Source organism: Malaclemys terrapin, chromosome 1, assembly GCF_027887155.1.
Source record: "Malaclemys terrapin pileata isolate rMalTer1 chromosome 1, rMalTer1.hap1, whole genome shotgun sequence".
Classification (NCBI taxonomy): domain Eukaryota; kingdom Metazoa; phylum Chordata; order Testudines; family Emydidae; genus Malaclemys; species Malaclemys terrapin.
Window position 1 is genome coordinate 25,136,607 of NC_071505.1, and position 15,170 is coordinate 25,151,776.

The 15,170-nt window shown below is 41.9% G+C and overlaps 1 protein-coding gene across 1 annotated transcript in view; it reads right to left on the reverse strand.

The window, feature by feature from the left end:
- RELN (reelin) overlaps positions 1–15,170 on the reverse strand; it is a 446,977-nt gene that overhangs the window by 103,725 nt on the left and 328,082 nt on the right. The window contains exons 23-24 of the mRNA XM_054017864.1: positions 5,843–5,980; positions 4,126–4,312 (exon numbers count right to left, since the gene is read on the reverse strand). Coding sequence (XP_053873839.1) covers positions 4,126–4,312; positions 5,843–5,980 — 325 coding nt within the window. The remainder of the gene's footprint in view (positions 1–4,125; positions 4,313–5,842; positions 5,981–15,170) is intronic.

Below are 15,170 nucleotides of genomic sequence, written 5' to 3' on the forward strand. Positions count from 1 at the left end.
CATTTTATATGTATAGTTGGGATTATGTTTTCCAGTGTGCATTACTTTGCATTTATCAACACTTTGCATTCTGCATGGAGGCTACTCCAGCCATGATGCTGGACTATCAGCCACGGAGTGGCTTCATGGCTGTCCTATGGTGTGATGGGCGGAGTCTTTGGCCCCTAGCTTCCAAGGCAATTTCAAGAGCTCAGCCAATCTAGTAAAGATGTGCATTGGGGATGGATTTGGTGCTACTGTAATTATGTGCTATAAGATATGGAGGGATTTCTAATATGTCTCAGTCATGTTTATGGAAATGAAGATACTTGAAGAGCAGAATTACAGGTCCAGAGATACACAGGGAAACTGAACTAGAGACTTAGAGAGGAAATGGGGTTGGACTGGGGGAAGGATAATGGAGAAACTACAAGGAATTATCAGAAAAGAACAAAAATCTTAGAGGAAGATTTAGAGAAGCAAAAAGGAGATGAAGTTGAGCTCATCACCTGATATCAGGCTCAAGGACTGACCAATCCTGCACTGCCATACATTACTATAGGTAAGATGGTGATAGGAAAAACCATCACCCAAGAATATCTGTGCAGGTGGAGAGAGAACACTGATTTCACCTGTTTTGTGCTCTAAAAATAGCCGTAACTTGGCATATTTTGGCAGTAAGAGTCACTGACATTATGGTAAGCACCTGAATAAACTTTACTGAGAGCTGTAACCTGATGTATTGACTGCCCAACAGTTGGAAGGGAGGTGATTAAAGCCCGTTCCTGGAGCAGTGAATCTTCAATAGGTTTCAACTGAAGTAAGTACCAAAACTCCTACCATTTCCCCCGAGGGATTTGCCTTCACCAAAGAATTCAGCCAGGAGGGAAGAGAGCTGAGCTCAGTTTGGGTTAAAAACTTTTTTATAAAAAAGAGTGTTACGGGAGTCACTGTCTCACTGGGTTGGAGTAAGCACGGAACCAGATCCATCAAGACAAGGCTCTGGCTGTGAAGAGTCTTTTGTTTTTTGAATTATGGCTACAAAATGGATCAACCCTCTGAACCTGAATTTATGGATTGTTTGTTCCACCCCCAACATCATATTAACTGATCTGCCACAACAGCAACAAAGTTGAACTCTGGGTTCCAGAGTACACTAAACAAACATAAGACTTAGGATCTCAGTGGAACAGAGTAGTGGGCACTCATGTTTTCTTTAATTTTCTACAGAATCATGGATTTCTCCTCCATTTCCAAGTACAAAGTAGCATTAAAAATAGGAAGTTTGGTTGAGTTTACAAAGATGGTTTAGATGTTTCAAACCACATTTATAATTTTGAATTTTTTATCATGTCTTCCCCTATGATTGTCTTCAGACTTCAAGTCCCGATGATAGGCAACTGATGTGATCTAACTGGACATAAATGACAAGGGTTCAGTGTTGGGGTTTAAAACGCCAGCCACACTTTACAAGCAAATAGTGAGATGGATTTAAACCTTTCCTTCAGTTCATGGAAAAATCAGAACACACAAATGTCTACAGCATTCTAGCCCAAACCTTGCTGCATCCTTCCATTTTGTTTTGGAATTACATGCATAATATTATACATCTAGTTCCATAGTTAGACTGTACAATACACTGTATATGCAGTATATCAAAGTATCAATCCCTTTACATGTCTAGAGCATTATAATCTTTTGTAAATTAATTTACGAACCAAATTAAGTTCTTGAAATTCTGCAGCCAATTGCAGATTTTATTGGTTTAAAACTTTTTTTAATATGCAAAAAATCCCTTGAGCCTCATGAAATTAAATTAAAACCCAATGGCATTGTTTCACTTTGAGTTATATAAGCTTTTCTGACATAATATGGGGCCCCCGCATGAGGAAAGTCTACCTGGAATGAGAAGGTGGTGGGGTAAGATGATTGCAACAGCAACTCTACTGTGGGGTCCAAAACTGGCTAGCATGGTACCAAAAATGGGTTACACTAGCCAGGGAGGGAGCATGGCCAGAGTGCAGGGCTGATATTCCCCTGGGAGCCTCCATGGTAACTTCCTTCAGCGACTGAGCTGGAATTGAAAGCTGTCCTGATCAAGCTGAACTTCTGAGAGGGGAAGACATGTAAACACACAATCTTCTGAGGGTGTACCAGTCCTGGATAACTCAGGGTCTTTGTGCAATGTACTTCATCCCCTGAACTAGCCGGGGTGAATCAAGCTTCATGTGAAAAACTGAGATACTATTTCAGATAGGTTTGCAGTACTTCTCAAACATATAACACAAAATCCATTCTACCAATAGAATAATCAGCTACAGAATTTGGTTAATTAAAACAGGCCTCCAGTTTTGCAAAATCACAAAGGAAATGCAGGGGGCTAATTGAAAGAGTACCGTGATGCAAACACACCTACAACTGATTAAAATGAGATATAAAAGATAAATCAGGACTCAGCAGAACAAAGCCAAAATTAATCCTGAAATGAGAGACTGATAATGGCAGTAAACATTAGAAGTTCAAATACAAAGTGGCTATTTGAACAAATACAAAGAAATAGCAACACATGTGTACGTGCTCCGAAAACAACACACAAATGTCAGCCAATGATTACAAATAATTTATTATAACATCTATCACCATGGCAGCGAGGTGCATTGAACACAGAACATCTAAACACAAATTAAATAAGCCACCTTCAATTATGGCACTCAGACTGCTGCTACTGAAAAAATAAATGCTAAACTAACCCTTAGAGATCAATAGAAAGAAGCCAAGAATTTCTAAATGAGATTTTCACTCTTCCTAAGCAGAAATAAGAAGAAAAATAATAAAAGAGAACCCCAGATCATAGCAGGTTAATTCTAATTTAGCAAATTACTTTGAGAAACTTGGCTTGAGAAAATGAGCCAGAAGGAGGAACATCTAATAGAGAAGACAATTATATCAAAAATCCAATTATCACAATTAGCTAGTTAGACTGATTGGTCTGTTATGAAACTTGCAGAACAGCATTGCATTTCCAGGAGACTTGGCTGTATACATATACATAGGGGCTGGAATTGGGAGTACTGGGGATGCTGCCACACCCCCTGACTTGAAGTGTTTTCCATTATAGGCAGAGTTTACACTTTGGTTCAATGGCTCTCAGCACCCCCACTATAAAAATTGTTCCAGCACCCCTGCATGTATATAGAAGTTCTGAAAATGATTTGATGGGATAGATTTTTGTACATGAGATAAACAACGTACAATTACACAGCTTAACATATTAATTTATTCCTCTAGGAGTCTGATCCAACTTTTATTGACTGCAGTGGCAGTTGGATCAGGCTTGTAAAAGGAAACCATATAACTAGGTGTATAGTTTTCCTTTCTGTAATGAAAATCAGATATTACAGCCGAGATAATGTAAGAAGAAAAGTAAATCTGTGACCACAAAGCACTTCTCCTAATCGTACATTTGGTTCTAAAAGTATCTTTTTGCTTTCATCTGATTATATATTATTGATCTGCACATTTCCTAATTTTCTCTTTGTTTCATGTTATTTTTGTGTGTGAGCCAACTGAGTCATGCAAACAAAGTATCTCATAAGAGCTAACCAGGCATTTTACAGAAGGCTGGAGGAGTAACATATCTGTATTTTCACCAGTTCCAGTTCCTTGACTTCACAAAAAGTTGAATGCCTTGAGGGTCTAGGGAAAGAACTAGCCTCTGAAAGAAAGACTACTGCCCTTTCTTAGGAAAAAGAATTAAAGAATAGTCACTAATGGGAGTTGTAAGTTACTTGAAAGAAAATACAGTATATATACAAATCCTATTATAAACAATAGCAGATTAATATGCAAATTTCTCAGGTACATCACTGATCCTTTACTTCCTCCCATTACACATGGTTTTTTTTAGGTGAACAATCAACTTCTGCATTCCCATCCTTTTTGTCTGTAAAAAGACTAACTTGGCATTGTTCTGCACACATATCCATATTTTTGTCTGTTTTGCATTTAGGTACTGCATGTCATCTAGTCTTGTATCTCTTCCTAACACACACACCAATCTCCTTCTTTGTTGATGTACAATGAAATCAGGTTCCACTTAAAAGTTGTATGTAAAGTGTTTCTAATTTATCCAACTCTTGGCCGTACCTTGGTGAAATAGAGGGATGATCCAGAAGAAATGACCCCACAGCCTTGTTCAGGTTTTACAATTTCTCCCCCAATAACTTCCTGCCATTCAGTCTTCAAACTATTTGGGTTCTCAAAATCAGACATTACCGTTGAAGGGAGGGAAGTCTCAGGGTGACATTCAGTGCCCTGGTATCCTGGATCACACCTGGAGAGAAGCATAAAGACACCAGGTTCCTAAAGATACATATATATTCTACTTGATGTTATCCACAACTACTTTAAAGCAATGCAGCAGCCCTTCTAAGTTAGTTGTGAAATAATCAGACTCCCTGGAATCACAAGTTCAGGTCCTGGCATGGTCAGTTCAGCCCTTCTGAAACAGATATACAGAAGCTACTATGTAGGTAGATGTTTCCAATGAGACAAAAAATGTAATGGCTATTCTGTTCACAGAGGTATTAACGGCCAAATTTCCAAACAGGCCTGCACACTTCTGCACATCTTCTGACCTGTGTATTGCACAATCCCTGATTTGGAGGGAGCATTAGCAAACTGGAATTAGAGCATATACAAGTTGACCACACACAGAAGGGCCCATGAACTGTTAAAAATCTGTCCTTACAAAAAGTTTCATGGGATATTTAAGAACAGGGGCTTGTCCTAGTGACCATGATCAAAACTTCTCCTCCACTTACAGTTACATAGTGTTGCTGTCTCTCTCCCCCCCGAGATGGCTACATTTTAGTGGTTAGTTATATCTGCATTTATATAGTCAAAACACTCTGATCTTTTGGGATGGAAGGTAAATGAATGATACTATAGGGAGAGAAAGTCAATGGCATTTGGGTTACTGACTTCCATTTGTGACTTAGAAAATCTCTCCTGTAATGACCTATCTTGTGTGGACATGTACCACAGCTCAATTCTGTGTCTTAGGTTCTAGAATATTAATAGTTATCAGAGGTTTTCCTCCTGCTCACATGGCAGGGGCATTTGCTTTTGGTGTAGATGGATCTTAGTTGTATCCCTGCTGTCCCTGTAAAGTTCTGGCCATGGTGTGGAGCACATTGACTACTTTGCAGTGTCCAAGAGGTCTTGAAATTTGTTAGTCTACTATGGTTTTCTATGTTTTTACAATGTGAATAAACATTAATTGGTTATGTTTTTTCTATATCCATGACCTCTATATTTTTTTAAAATACCATCATATTTTTTTCTCTCTCTAGCTATTTAAAAACATGCCAGTCACTGTGGTATCTAGATGATCTTGAGGCCAGTAGGCACTAGCCAAATCCCTGGTATAAGTCACAGAAGCCTAAAGACAGTTCAGTGTGATACTGGCTGCCAAATAGTACCCACCCAGGGGTCCACTCTGACAACATGGGATCAGCTGGTCACAGCAGTGCCCTGGTCATATTCCCTATGCCTGGGACAGGATGGTGATGCTGGAGTAGATGCAGTTATGATGGCTGTACCCCACTGAAGGATCTCTCCACAGCCTGGATCCACCAGGTATATGGCTGCTTTGCTTTTGGGGACTGGAACACCTGTTGGCTTTTGTTCTGGCCATAATGGTTTAACCAACACATTATTCCATTTATTTATACAGATTTTAAATGATCAAAAGATACATCTCCAAAGCTCTAGGTGCCCTAACATCCTTATAACACAATACATAAAATCCCAGCAGCATTCAGAGTCACCATTTCTGGAGGAACTGGCAAACATGCAATACCTGCACACGCCATGGTCGCACCAGCCATGTCCATTACACATATTTGGACATTGTTGTCCAATGTAGATGTTGTCTAAAGCCCATTCATCTTGGACTGTGTAGTAGCACTGACTCCAACGGAAACGTGTAGCGCTGGACCTTAAAATTAATAACAAAATTGTTTTATTTATAATGCTTTACACAACTCTCTGCAAGAGGCTAGAATGCAACAAAGCAGAAATACAGAATAAACTAGTTCTACAGTTCTACTTGTAAGAGATTGACACAACTGAAGATAGATTTTGATAAACTAATTTTCTAGATAGAAGCACCTTTATGTGCAGGAGAAAATGAGGGACAATCCAATTATTCATGACATTTCTGAGGAATGTTACAGAGGTGCTTCAAACGCTTTATGCTTAACAGAAACATGACGTTTAAAAACTTCATGAAGAGGAGCAAACTTCTATTCAGTAGCATTCTGTGAGGATAAGACAAGACATAAAGCTAGAAAAGAATGGCTGGAGACTGAATTTAAGAGATTTTACATGTCAAGCTTGTGAGTTAATAGGTTGTACCTTTCATGGTAAGACTGCCTGTCGGGTACTGTATTATTTAAAACAAGTCATTTTAGAAAACAATTTTTCTGTATGTTATTTCCAGTCACTAACAGTTGTGTCATTTTTACTGAATACAAAAGTTTCACTTTGTTGAGACAATATTACAAGAATTTATGATCTGGTTTGACATTTTAATCAGTTTTTAGAGGCATATATGTTTTATATAATACATTTTTGCTTTTATTTTAATATTTTTTAAATGACCCATTGTTGGCTAGGCACTCAAATGAAATCCAAACCCTGTAATTTCATGCTATATGTTAAAGGTGTAACATTCCCCACCCCTAACCCAGGTTTTGTGGTTGTTGTAGTTTCTGTCCTTCTGGTAATTTGACTTCTCCACTTCAGCCATTTCTGAGAACAAGGCTAGAGAAAAATACATAGCTTTGGCCATGTTAAAACAAAACAAAACAAAAAATGTTAAAAGAATGTTATTAAGGTTGCCAAGTCAAGTATTAAAAAACAGAAATGCCAGAACTAAGTATGCATGGATGCATTATGATATCATCTTTAACAATATGATCATATACTATTTTTCCCTCAGGACCCCTGCCTCATTTAGTGCACAGGATGGACCTCCCTTGGGGATGAATCAGAATTATGTTAAAGCAAGCTGTTGTTCATAGGACCCCCCCTAGCTCATTTGTTGCAGAAGCTGGTAGATGTGGAGTGAATGAGGCAGGGGACTGTAGGGAGAGAAAGGAGAGTCTCATGGCTGACTACTGTCCTAGAGAATTGGATTCTACCTCTACTCCTGCCAAAGAATTCCTGTGCAATGTTAAGCAAATCACTACACCAAACTTTTCCCAGGTGGTCACTAAGTTCGAGTTCCTCATTTTGTAGGTGACGACCTGAGACCCTGGGCCTGATTTGTAGAAGTGCTGAGCAGAGAGTTGTGCTTGAATATAAAAAGTACTATATGATGCTAAGTACTCTGAAAAGTCAGGTCCCAGGCATCTCAAATGGGACACCCAAATTAATGGATATATTTTACCATCATCTCTGTGTGTTTGAGCTCTCAGTCTGTAAAATGGTGCTAATACCCCACCACCTCAAAGGAGGGGTTTGTGAAAATAAATTAATTAATGTTTGTGAAGCCCTTGGATACTATACTGATGAGCTCCACAGCAAAGTCTCTGAGGAAATTAACAACTGTGTCTTCAAGTAGGGTCTGAATAGTGTGCCATAAATAAGACAGAGGGCACATATTGAACAATGAGGCTAAAACAAAATATTGAATAGCTGCTTATTAATTGAGCACTGTGCTTCTTGAACACTGAGTGAAGCAGGGCATCTGTGGAAAAATAATATGTGATTATGTAATTAAAGCCTGCCTCGTAATGTATACGCTTAAGGGAGTAAAGTAAGATTGCTTAGGCATCATTAATTTTGGCATTTCTTAACTTTTGAGTGCTTGACTTTGCTAGCTGAATAATGTCGTTTTAACATCTTTTTACTTTGATTTGATATATAATAGTGAGAACCACTGAAATCCACCCACAACTGAACAAAAAAGTTAACTTCTTTTGCATAGGAAGACCTCACTTTCTTAAAGATGTTTAAAGGTGATAGAGTTATAGCCAAACATATCAAGATGCCTAAGCATGCATGTATCCCGATACTCAAAAAATGAACAAAGCAACAAAGCTAGACAATTCAAAAACTGCCAGAATGTACTAAAATTCCCAATTTTGAATGGTCTAATCTTGTTGCTTTGTTCATTTTTTGAGTATCGGGTCCTGAGGTCTTGGGTAATTTGCCCACCCTGCCCCCAACCCCCTGCCCCGAGTCCCCTCCTGCACCCTGAACTCCTCATTTCTGACCCCACCCCAGAGCCCACACCCCCAGCCAGAGCCCTCACCCCCTCCCGTACCCCAACCCCCAATTTCATAAGCATTCATGGCCCGCCATACAATTTCCATACCCAGATGTGGCCCTTGGGCCAAAAAGTTTGCCCACCCCTGATTTAAGTGATAGTTAGAATTTTGTTTAAAGCCATCAACTAAAGGCTTCTGTTCACCTTTAATGCTGTAGGCACTGCTTTTTCACCCAAATGAACCATTTCCCCCCATTCTCAGTAATTACTTTTCATCAAAAATATAGTAAGAGTTTTACAGTATATAGCAGGGGTCGGCAACGTTCGGCACGCGGTTCCCCAGGGTAAGCACCCTGGCGGGCCGGGCCAGTTTATTTACCTGCTGACGCGGCAGGTTCGGCCATTCGCGGCCCCCACTCGCCGCGGTTGCCGTCCCGGGCCAATAGGGGCGGCGGGAAGCAGCACGGGCTGAGGGATGTGCTGGCCGTGGCTTCCCGCCGCCCCCATTGGCCCGGGACGGCGAACCGCAGCGAGTGGGGGCCGCCAACGGCCGAACCTGCCGCATCAGCAGGTAAATAAACTGGCCCGGCCTGCTAGGGTGCTTACCCTGGTGAGCTGCATGCCAAACATTGCCGACCCCTGGTATATAGAGTTAACATGCCTGGGCAGGTTTGCAGATTAAATATTCCTTCAGGATATGATGTATTGACAAGTTAGATCATAGAAGCTATGAATGATCCATTAATGCCTATATCATCATTTAATCCACAGAATAAGGACTCCCTAAATACACACAGACACAAGTGACCATAAACATTCAGAGTTAGCTTTTACTGTTTATTTTGTCAGTGACCTGAAGATAATGTGCCATTGACTCCCCCCAAAATCCTTTAAATTCTTAGAACTGTGTTTCTAAAATTCATTGAAGTATATCAAGGAACACTAAAGCTCACTGAACAATGGTGCTCCTCAAGGCACCTTAATCATTTTCACTTCATTGAGATCACAATTTGTAATCCCACAAGAAGAACCATAACAATCGGTATTTGCTCTTATTGGGTGTAAGGAAACAAAAAAGCCACTGACCACAAGGAGAAATATTTTTGTAAAAGACTGTTTTTAAAAAAGAATGCACTGACAGATTATTTAACTCATATTGTTGTTCCGAGTTACTGGAGTGGAAGCATTATCTCTGTATTCCCTTGCTTTTAAATGATGATCATAGCTTCACAAAACTCAATTATGCAGCACTAGAACCTGTGGGGGACATTTTCAAAGGCATAAAGGACAATTAGGCACCTAACTTCCACTGAATGTTTTCTATTGTGTAAGTAGTAAGCATGAGTCCTATGCACAGTTTCCTGTAGCAAAAAAGTCGAGGAGGTATCGTATAAACGGCATTTCCCTGATTTCACACAGTTGCCCCGACTGGCTGCCCATGGTGCACAGCTCAGGGGATGCCAGGACACACAGGGCTCAGAGGTGAAAGCAAAGAGATTTTACACCATCAGGCTCTTAACTGCTCTGCACAAGTGACAGAACCAGCAGTCCCATTGGTAACAATTTACATCTCTTTTTGTGCAAAATGTTGTGCAACATATGGGATGTGGAATTTAAAAGTTCATCCACATTTTATGTGGCAGCACTTGAGAGATGCTGCATCTGGCCATGCATTACACAGTACGGTAGCCGGGACTAATGGACTGTCCAGGAGATGCTTCGCAACTTGCCAACAGTGACAGACCAATAGGTGCCACTGCATTGCCTGCAAACAGAGGTGACCGTTCCCACAAGAAGCAGCCTCTCCTCCAGACATATCTTCCTGGATATGGAACTGTTTCAGTGACCTGCCCTGTGATTCTGAATGTGGAATAGGATTTATGCCAACTGCAATGTGGAGTTTGAGTACTGAGCAAGAGTAATGGAAGTGAGTACATATTCTCTAGTCTTAACTTGGTGTGCTGGGCTATAGCTGCAACTCCAATTACTATTAAAGAGTGTTGTGGCTAAAACTTGGTGCATTGATTTGAAAGGAAGTCCTTTAATTTAGCAATGGCATGAGATTTGTTTCTCATATTTACAGGTGGTAAGTGTATTGAGTTGAACTTTTTAGACCAATAGAAATGTGGCCAAAATCTTCTTATAAAGAGCTTATGTGAAAACAACTTGATCACTTTGTCAGAAACTGAGAAGTGGATGGTCAGGCCTAGTGGTTGAAGCAGCAGTGGTCAGGCCTAGTGGTTGGGCCGGGGACCTGAGACAGAGTCAGAGCAGGAATCAAGAATGGGGTTGGTACAAGGCTGGAGCAGGAGCAGGAGTAGTTTGTCAGAACCACGAAGTGGCAGGGGATACTCCCAGTGAGACAGTGATATTGAACAGACTGAGTGGCTGCTCTCATTGGGAGCCTATATCCCTGGCTTTCGGATCACCTGGTTAGACCTGCATCTGTAGACTGCCTGAGCCCCAGTTGATTGATGTGGAACCCTCAGGTAATCAGGCTCAGGGATGACTAATCAGCCCAACAGCACTTATTGGGTTCAGGCTGAGAGTACTCATCAGGCTCAGAGATGACTCATTATATTTCCTTCCCTCCCCCCATTCAAAAGATGCCTATCAGGGGTCTTTGGACCAGGCTTATAAGGGTGTAATTGATGGAATTCTCAAAGTGGGTTGGGTGCATGTATGTTTTCAATGGGCTCCCACAAACGATCAGCTGGACCATCACCCTCCCAATCGACAAGGTACATAGCTTGGAATCCAAAATTTGCTTCACCAGATACTCCTCATACCCCTGGACCATGATGGGTAGAAATGATGGTTGTACTCATCTGGGGAAGGAGTTGTTGGTATGCTTTTTCAGCAAAGAGATGTGGAATACTGGCTGCATTTTCATCACCTTAGACAGCTGGACTTTGAAGGCCACAGGATTGATCTGCTGGATGACTCGGAATGAGCTCAGATATCGATAATCCAACTTCCTTGAAGGCCAAGTAGAATCAAGGTATTGTGTTGAGAGCCATAATTTATCTCCAACTGTGATTGGAGTGGTTGCTCACTCATGAAGGTCAGCATAACACTTGTAATATTTTTGGGCTGAATCTAGATGGGCTTTCAATTTTTCCTAGATGCAGTGATGGTGTTTGACTAGGTTAAAGGCTGCAGGTACATAGGAGGCTTGGGGCATGGACAGGTGAAAACGAATGTAGAAATCACAGTTGGCATAAAAGTGAGTCTGGGGGTTGATCGGTAGTTGGAATTACTGTACAGTAACTCCTCACTTAACGTTGTAGTTATGTTCCTGAAAAATGCGACTTTAAGCAAAACGATGTTAAGCAAATCCAATTTCCCCATAAGAATTAATGTAAATGGGGGGCGGGTTACGTTCCAGGGAAATTTTTTTCACCAGACAAAGAACTATATATTATACAGATATACACACAGTATACATTTTAAACAAACAATTTAATACTGTTCACAGCTATGATGATTGTGAAGCTTGGTTGAGGTGATGAAGTTAGAGGGTGGAAGAGGGAGGGATATTTCCCAGGGAATGCCTTGCTGCTAAATGATGAACTAGCACTCGGCTGAGCCCTCAAGGGTTAACACGTTGTTAATGTAGCCTCTCATACAAGGCAGCACGAACACGAGGAGGGGAGACAGCATAGCAGACACAGACAGACACACCTTGTGTGTGGGAGAGAGAGAGAGAGATGCACACTGCACCTTTAAGTAAGCTGACCCACTCTTAAGTGCATTGTCTTTTTAAGTGGATTGGGAAGTTGAGACAGCAGCTGCTACCCCAGGCTCTCTCTGTCTCTCATGTCCCGTCCCTGCTCTATATGGAGAAGGGGTAAGCAGGGTGCAGGAGCATGGGGGAGGGGGACACCCTGACATTAGGCCTCCCTCTTCCTCCCCTCCCCCCTGCACAGCAAGCAGGAGGCTCGGGGAGCAGCTGCAAGGCAGAGGGCAGGAGCAGCACATGGCAGTGGGGGGAAGGACAGCTGACTTGCCTGGCAATTGATAGCCTGCTGGTCCGCTGCAGCACAGGGAACCTAGGGGACCGGGGAGCTGATATGGGGAGCTGATAGGGGGGCTGCTGGTCCACCCTGGCTACAAGTCCCCACCAGCTAGCTGCAACAGGCTGCTCTTCCTGCAAGCAATGGATAAAACAGGCAGCTGCCAAACGACCTTAGAAGGGAGCATTGCACAACTTTAAATGAGCATGTTTCCTAATTGATCAGCAATGTAACAACAAAATTTGGTGAAGGGAAGGAGGGAAACCCAGTCATGGTGATGATAATTCACAAAGCAATGGAGGTACTGCTCCAGAATTTGGTTCACTCGTTCAGTCTGCCTATCAGTCTGTGAGTGATAAACTGAGAAAGCATACAATTTAACATCCAGGAACTTGAACAATTCCTGTCAGAAGTGTGAAACAAACTGTGATCCCCGGGCAGTGGAATCAGCGCACCAAGGGGTCTTTGTTTGAGCACAGACATCACAGGATTCAATGTAGGACTCAATGGATGCATGTAGTTTTGGACACGAGAAATATCAAGAGACCAGCTTCAACATTTTCCAGTGGCTCAAATGGCCAGCCAGGGATGCGTCATGGCATAGCTGGAGTATTGCTAGATGTGGTTCACCACTGGGGATATAGATCTGGTTCTTTAACATAAGAATCCCATTCTTGACAGAGAATTTTGGGTTAGGAACTAAGTCATGTCAGTTGACATAAGGTTTATTGCAAATGGAACATAGGGTAGGAGAGGCTTTACATGAGAAAGCAAGCCATTGTTCACCATCACACTGAAGAAATGACAGGCTTAAAGACTATGGCAGATTCAGGTGCCCTATTTTTCTTCTCCAGCTACTCACCCTTGGGGACAGTGCGTTGGGTTTACCATTCCAGGGAACAGGTCATAGTGAAATCGAACCTGGAGAAAAAAAGGACCACCAGATCTGATGCTGGTTGAGAGCCCTTCCTGTTTGTAGGTACTCCAGGTTCTTATGGTCTGTATATACCTGGATCTGGAAACATGCACCTTTCTGAGAAGATGAGGATGTCATCAAGATAGATCCCATGAACTGGCCTAAAACATCCCTGAAAATGAATGTCCTTGACAAAGAGCTAGAATGTGGCTGGGGCATTGGAGAGACCAAAAGGCATAACCAGATATTCAAAATCGTCGTAACAGTGTGCAATGCTGTCTTCCATTTGTTACCCTCCCAAATACAGACTAGACTGTAAGCCTCATGAAGATTGAACGTGGTAAATACCTTGGTGGAACTGATTCTTTCCAACAGCTTGTTTACCAAAAACAAAGCGTACTTGCTCTTGATGGTGATTTGTCCAAGACGCGATAGTCCCTGCAAAGGTAAAAGGAGCCATTCTTTTTTCATAAACAAAATTAGGGCCTCAGCAGAAGATATGGATGGATGATTGATATTCTTTGCAAGATTTGCATCAAGGTATTTCTGGTTCTGATAAGGAATACATTTGTCCAAATGGAAATCTAGCCCGTTACTGGAGATCGATGGGGCAATTTTAGGGTCTACATGGGAGTAAAGTATCAGCATTCCTTTTATCAAATACATCAGCAAACTCTTGATATTTTGCAGGGATTAATGTGTCATTAACTCCTTTAATCTGCTGGTCACAGAAGGCAGTGGGCTTCTCAGTGCTGGTTCTTGTTTCATTGGCCTGGACTCTGTTAAATGGGATTCTCGGCAATAGCTCAACTGAAATCATAGTTTGAGCATATTTCATAAGATGTGTGGATCACGTACTGAGAGCCATGGAATATTGAGCACGGTCAGAAAGTGTGGTGACTTAATTAAATTAAAATGCAGAGTCTCTTGGTGATCTTGGATTTCAGCCTGGAAGGGCAAGACTTATTGGACAACTGAAGAAAAGGACAGCATGCTACCATCAATCATTACCACTAGATCTGGGGTGGGATTCCTTTGCACTGGAAGCTGATTAACCTTAGTGAATCCAGTATCCAAGAAATTGCTAGAGGCACCAGAATTCATTAGTGCAAGCTGGGTTCAATTCACCTCAGGTGTAGTTGAGACCCAGAGATGGAGAAAGACCTGCAGGTGCAGAGGATTACAATTCACGGCTGCCAAGATACATATGGGCAGAAGAGGGGGCTTCGTTGGAGAACTCAACTATGAGGTTACATCCAGCTGCAAACCCTCTAATGGGGCTGGACATGATTGTTTCCCTGGGTCTGCTGAAAGTCTGGATTTAAGGGGTCACTTAATGGCAAAGTAGCCCTGCCCCCCAGTACAAAAAAGCTGTTCTGATGTCAATACTCCTTCCCCTGATCAATGAGATGTCTTCTCTTTCTCTTCACACTAGTCTGCATAGGCTCCAGTTCTAGGACAGCTCAACGGGATGGCTGGAATGAAACAGGACAAGGCTGGAGTTGTGTGCACAACCTCTTCTTTTCTTGGCATCATTCGAACAAATGACTCTTAATCTGGAGCCGCCGTTCAATATACAAATCCAAACTAATGGGAGGTTTGACCTGTACCAATTCATTTTTCCTGTCATTGTTCAGACCCTGGAGTAAATACTGAATCTGTGCCACCTTGTTCCACTCTTGTCAGCAACCAGATGCTGAAAATGGGCAGCATAGGTAGACACAGGCTGACAGTCTTGCTGGAGAAACTGCAGCGTGGCTTAGATGGTATAGGTGCAATTCGGATAATCAAATATTACAGAGAAGGTGTGGATGAACTTGTCAAAGTTAGTGAGAATCAGGCTGGCCTGTTCCAGGAGTGGCTAGCTCCAGTTCAGGGTTTCACCAGTCAGTACATTGATAATAAGGCCCACCTTGGTCTGATCATCAGGATACATCACAGGACTCATCAGGAATAAAAGGCAGCACTGGTGGTTCCCATC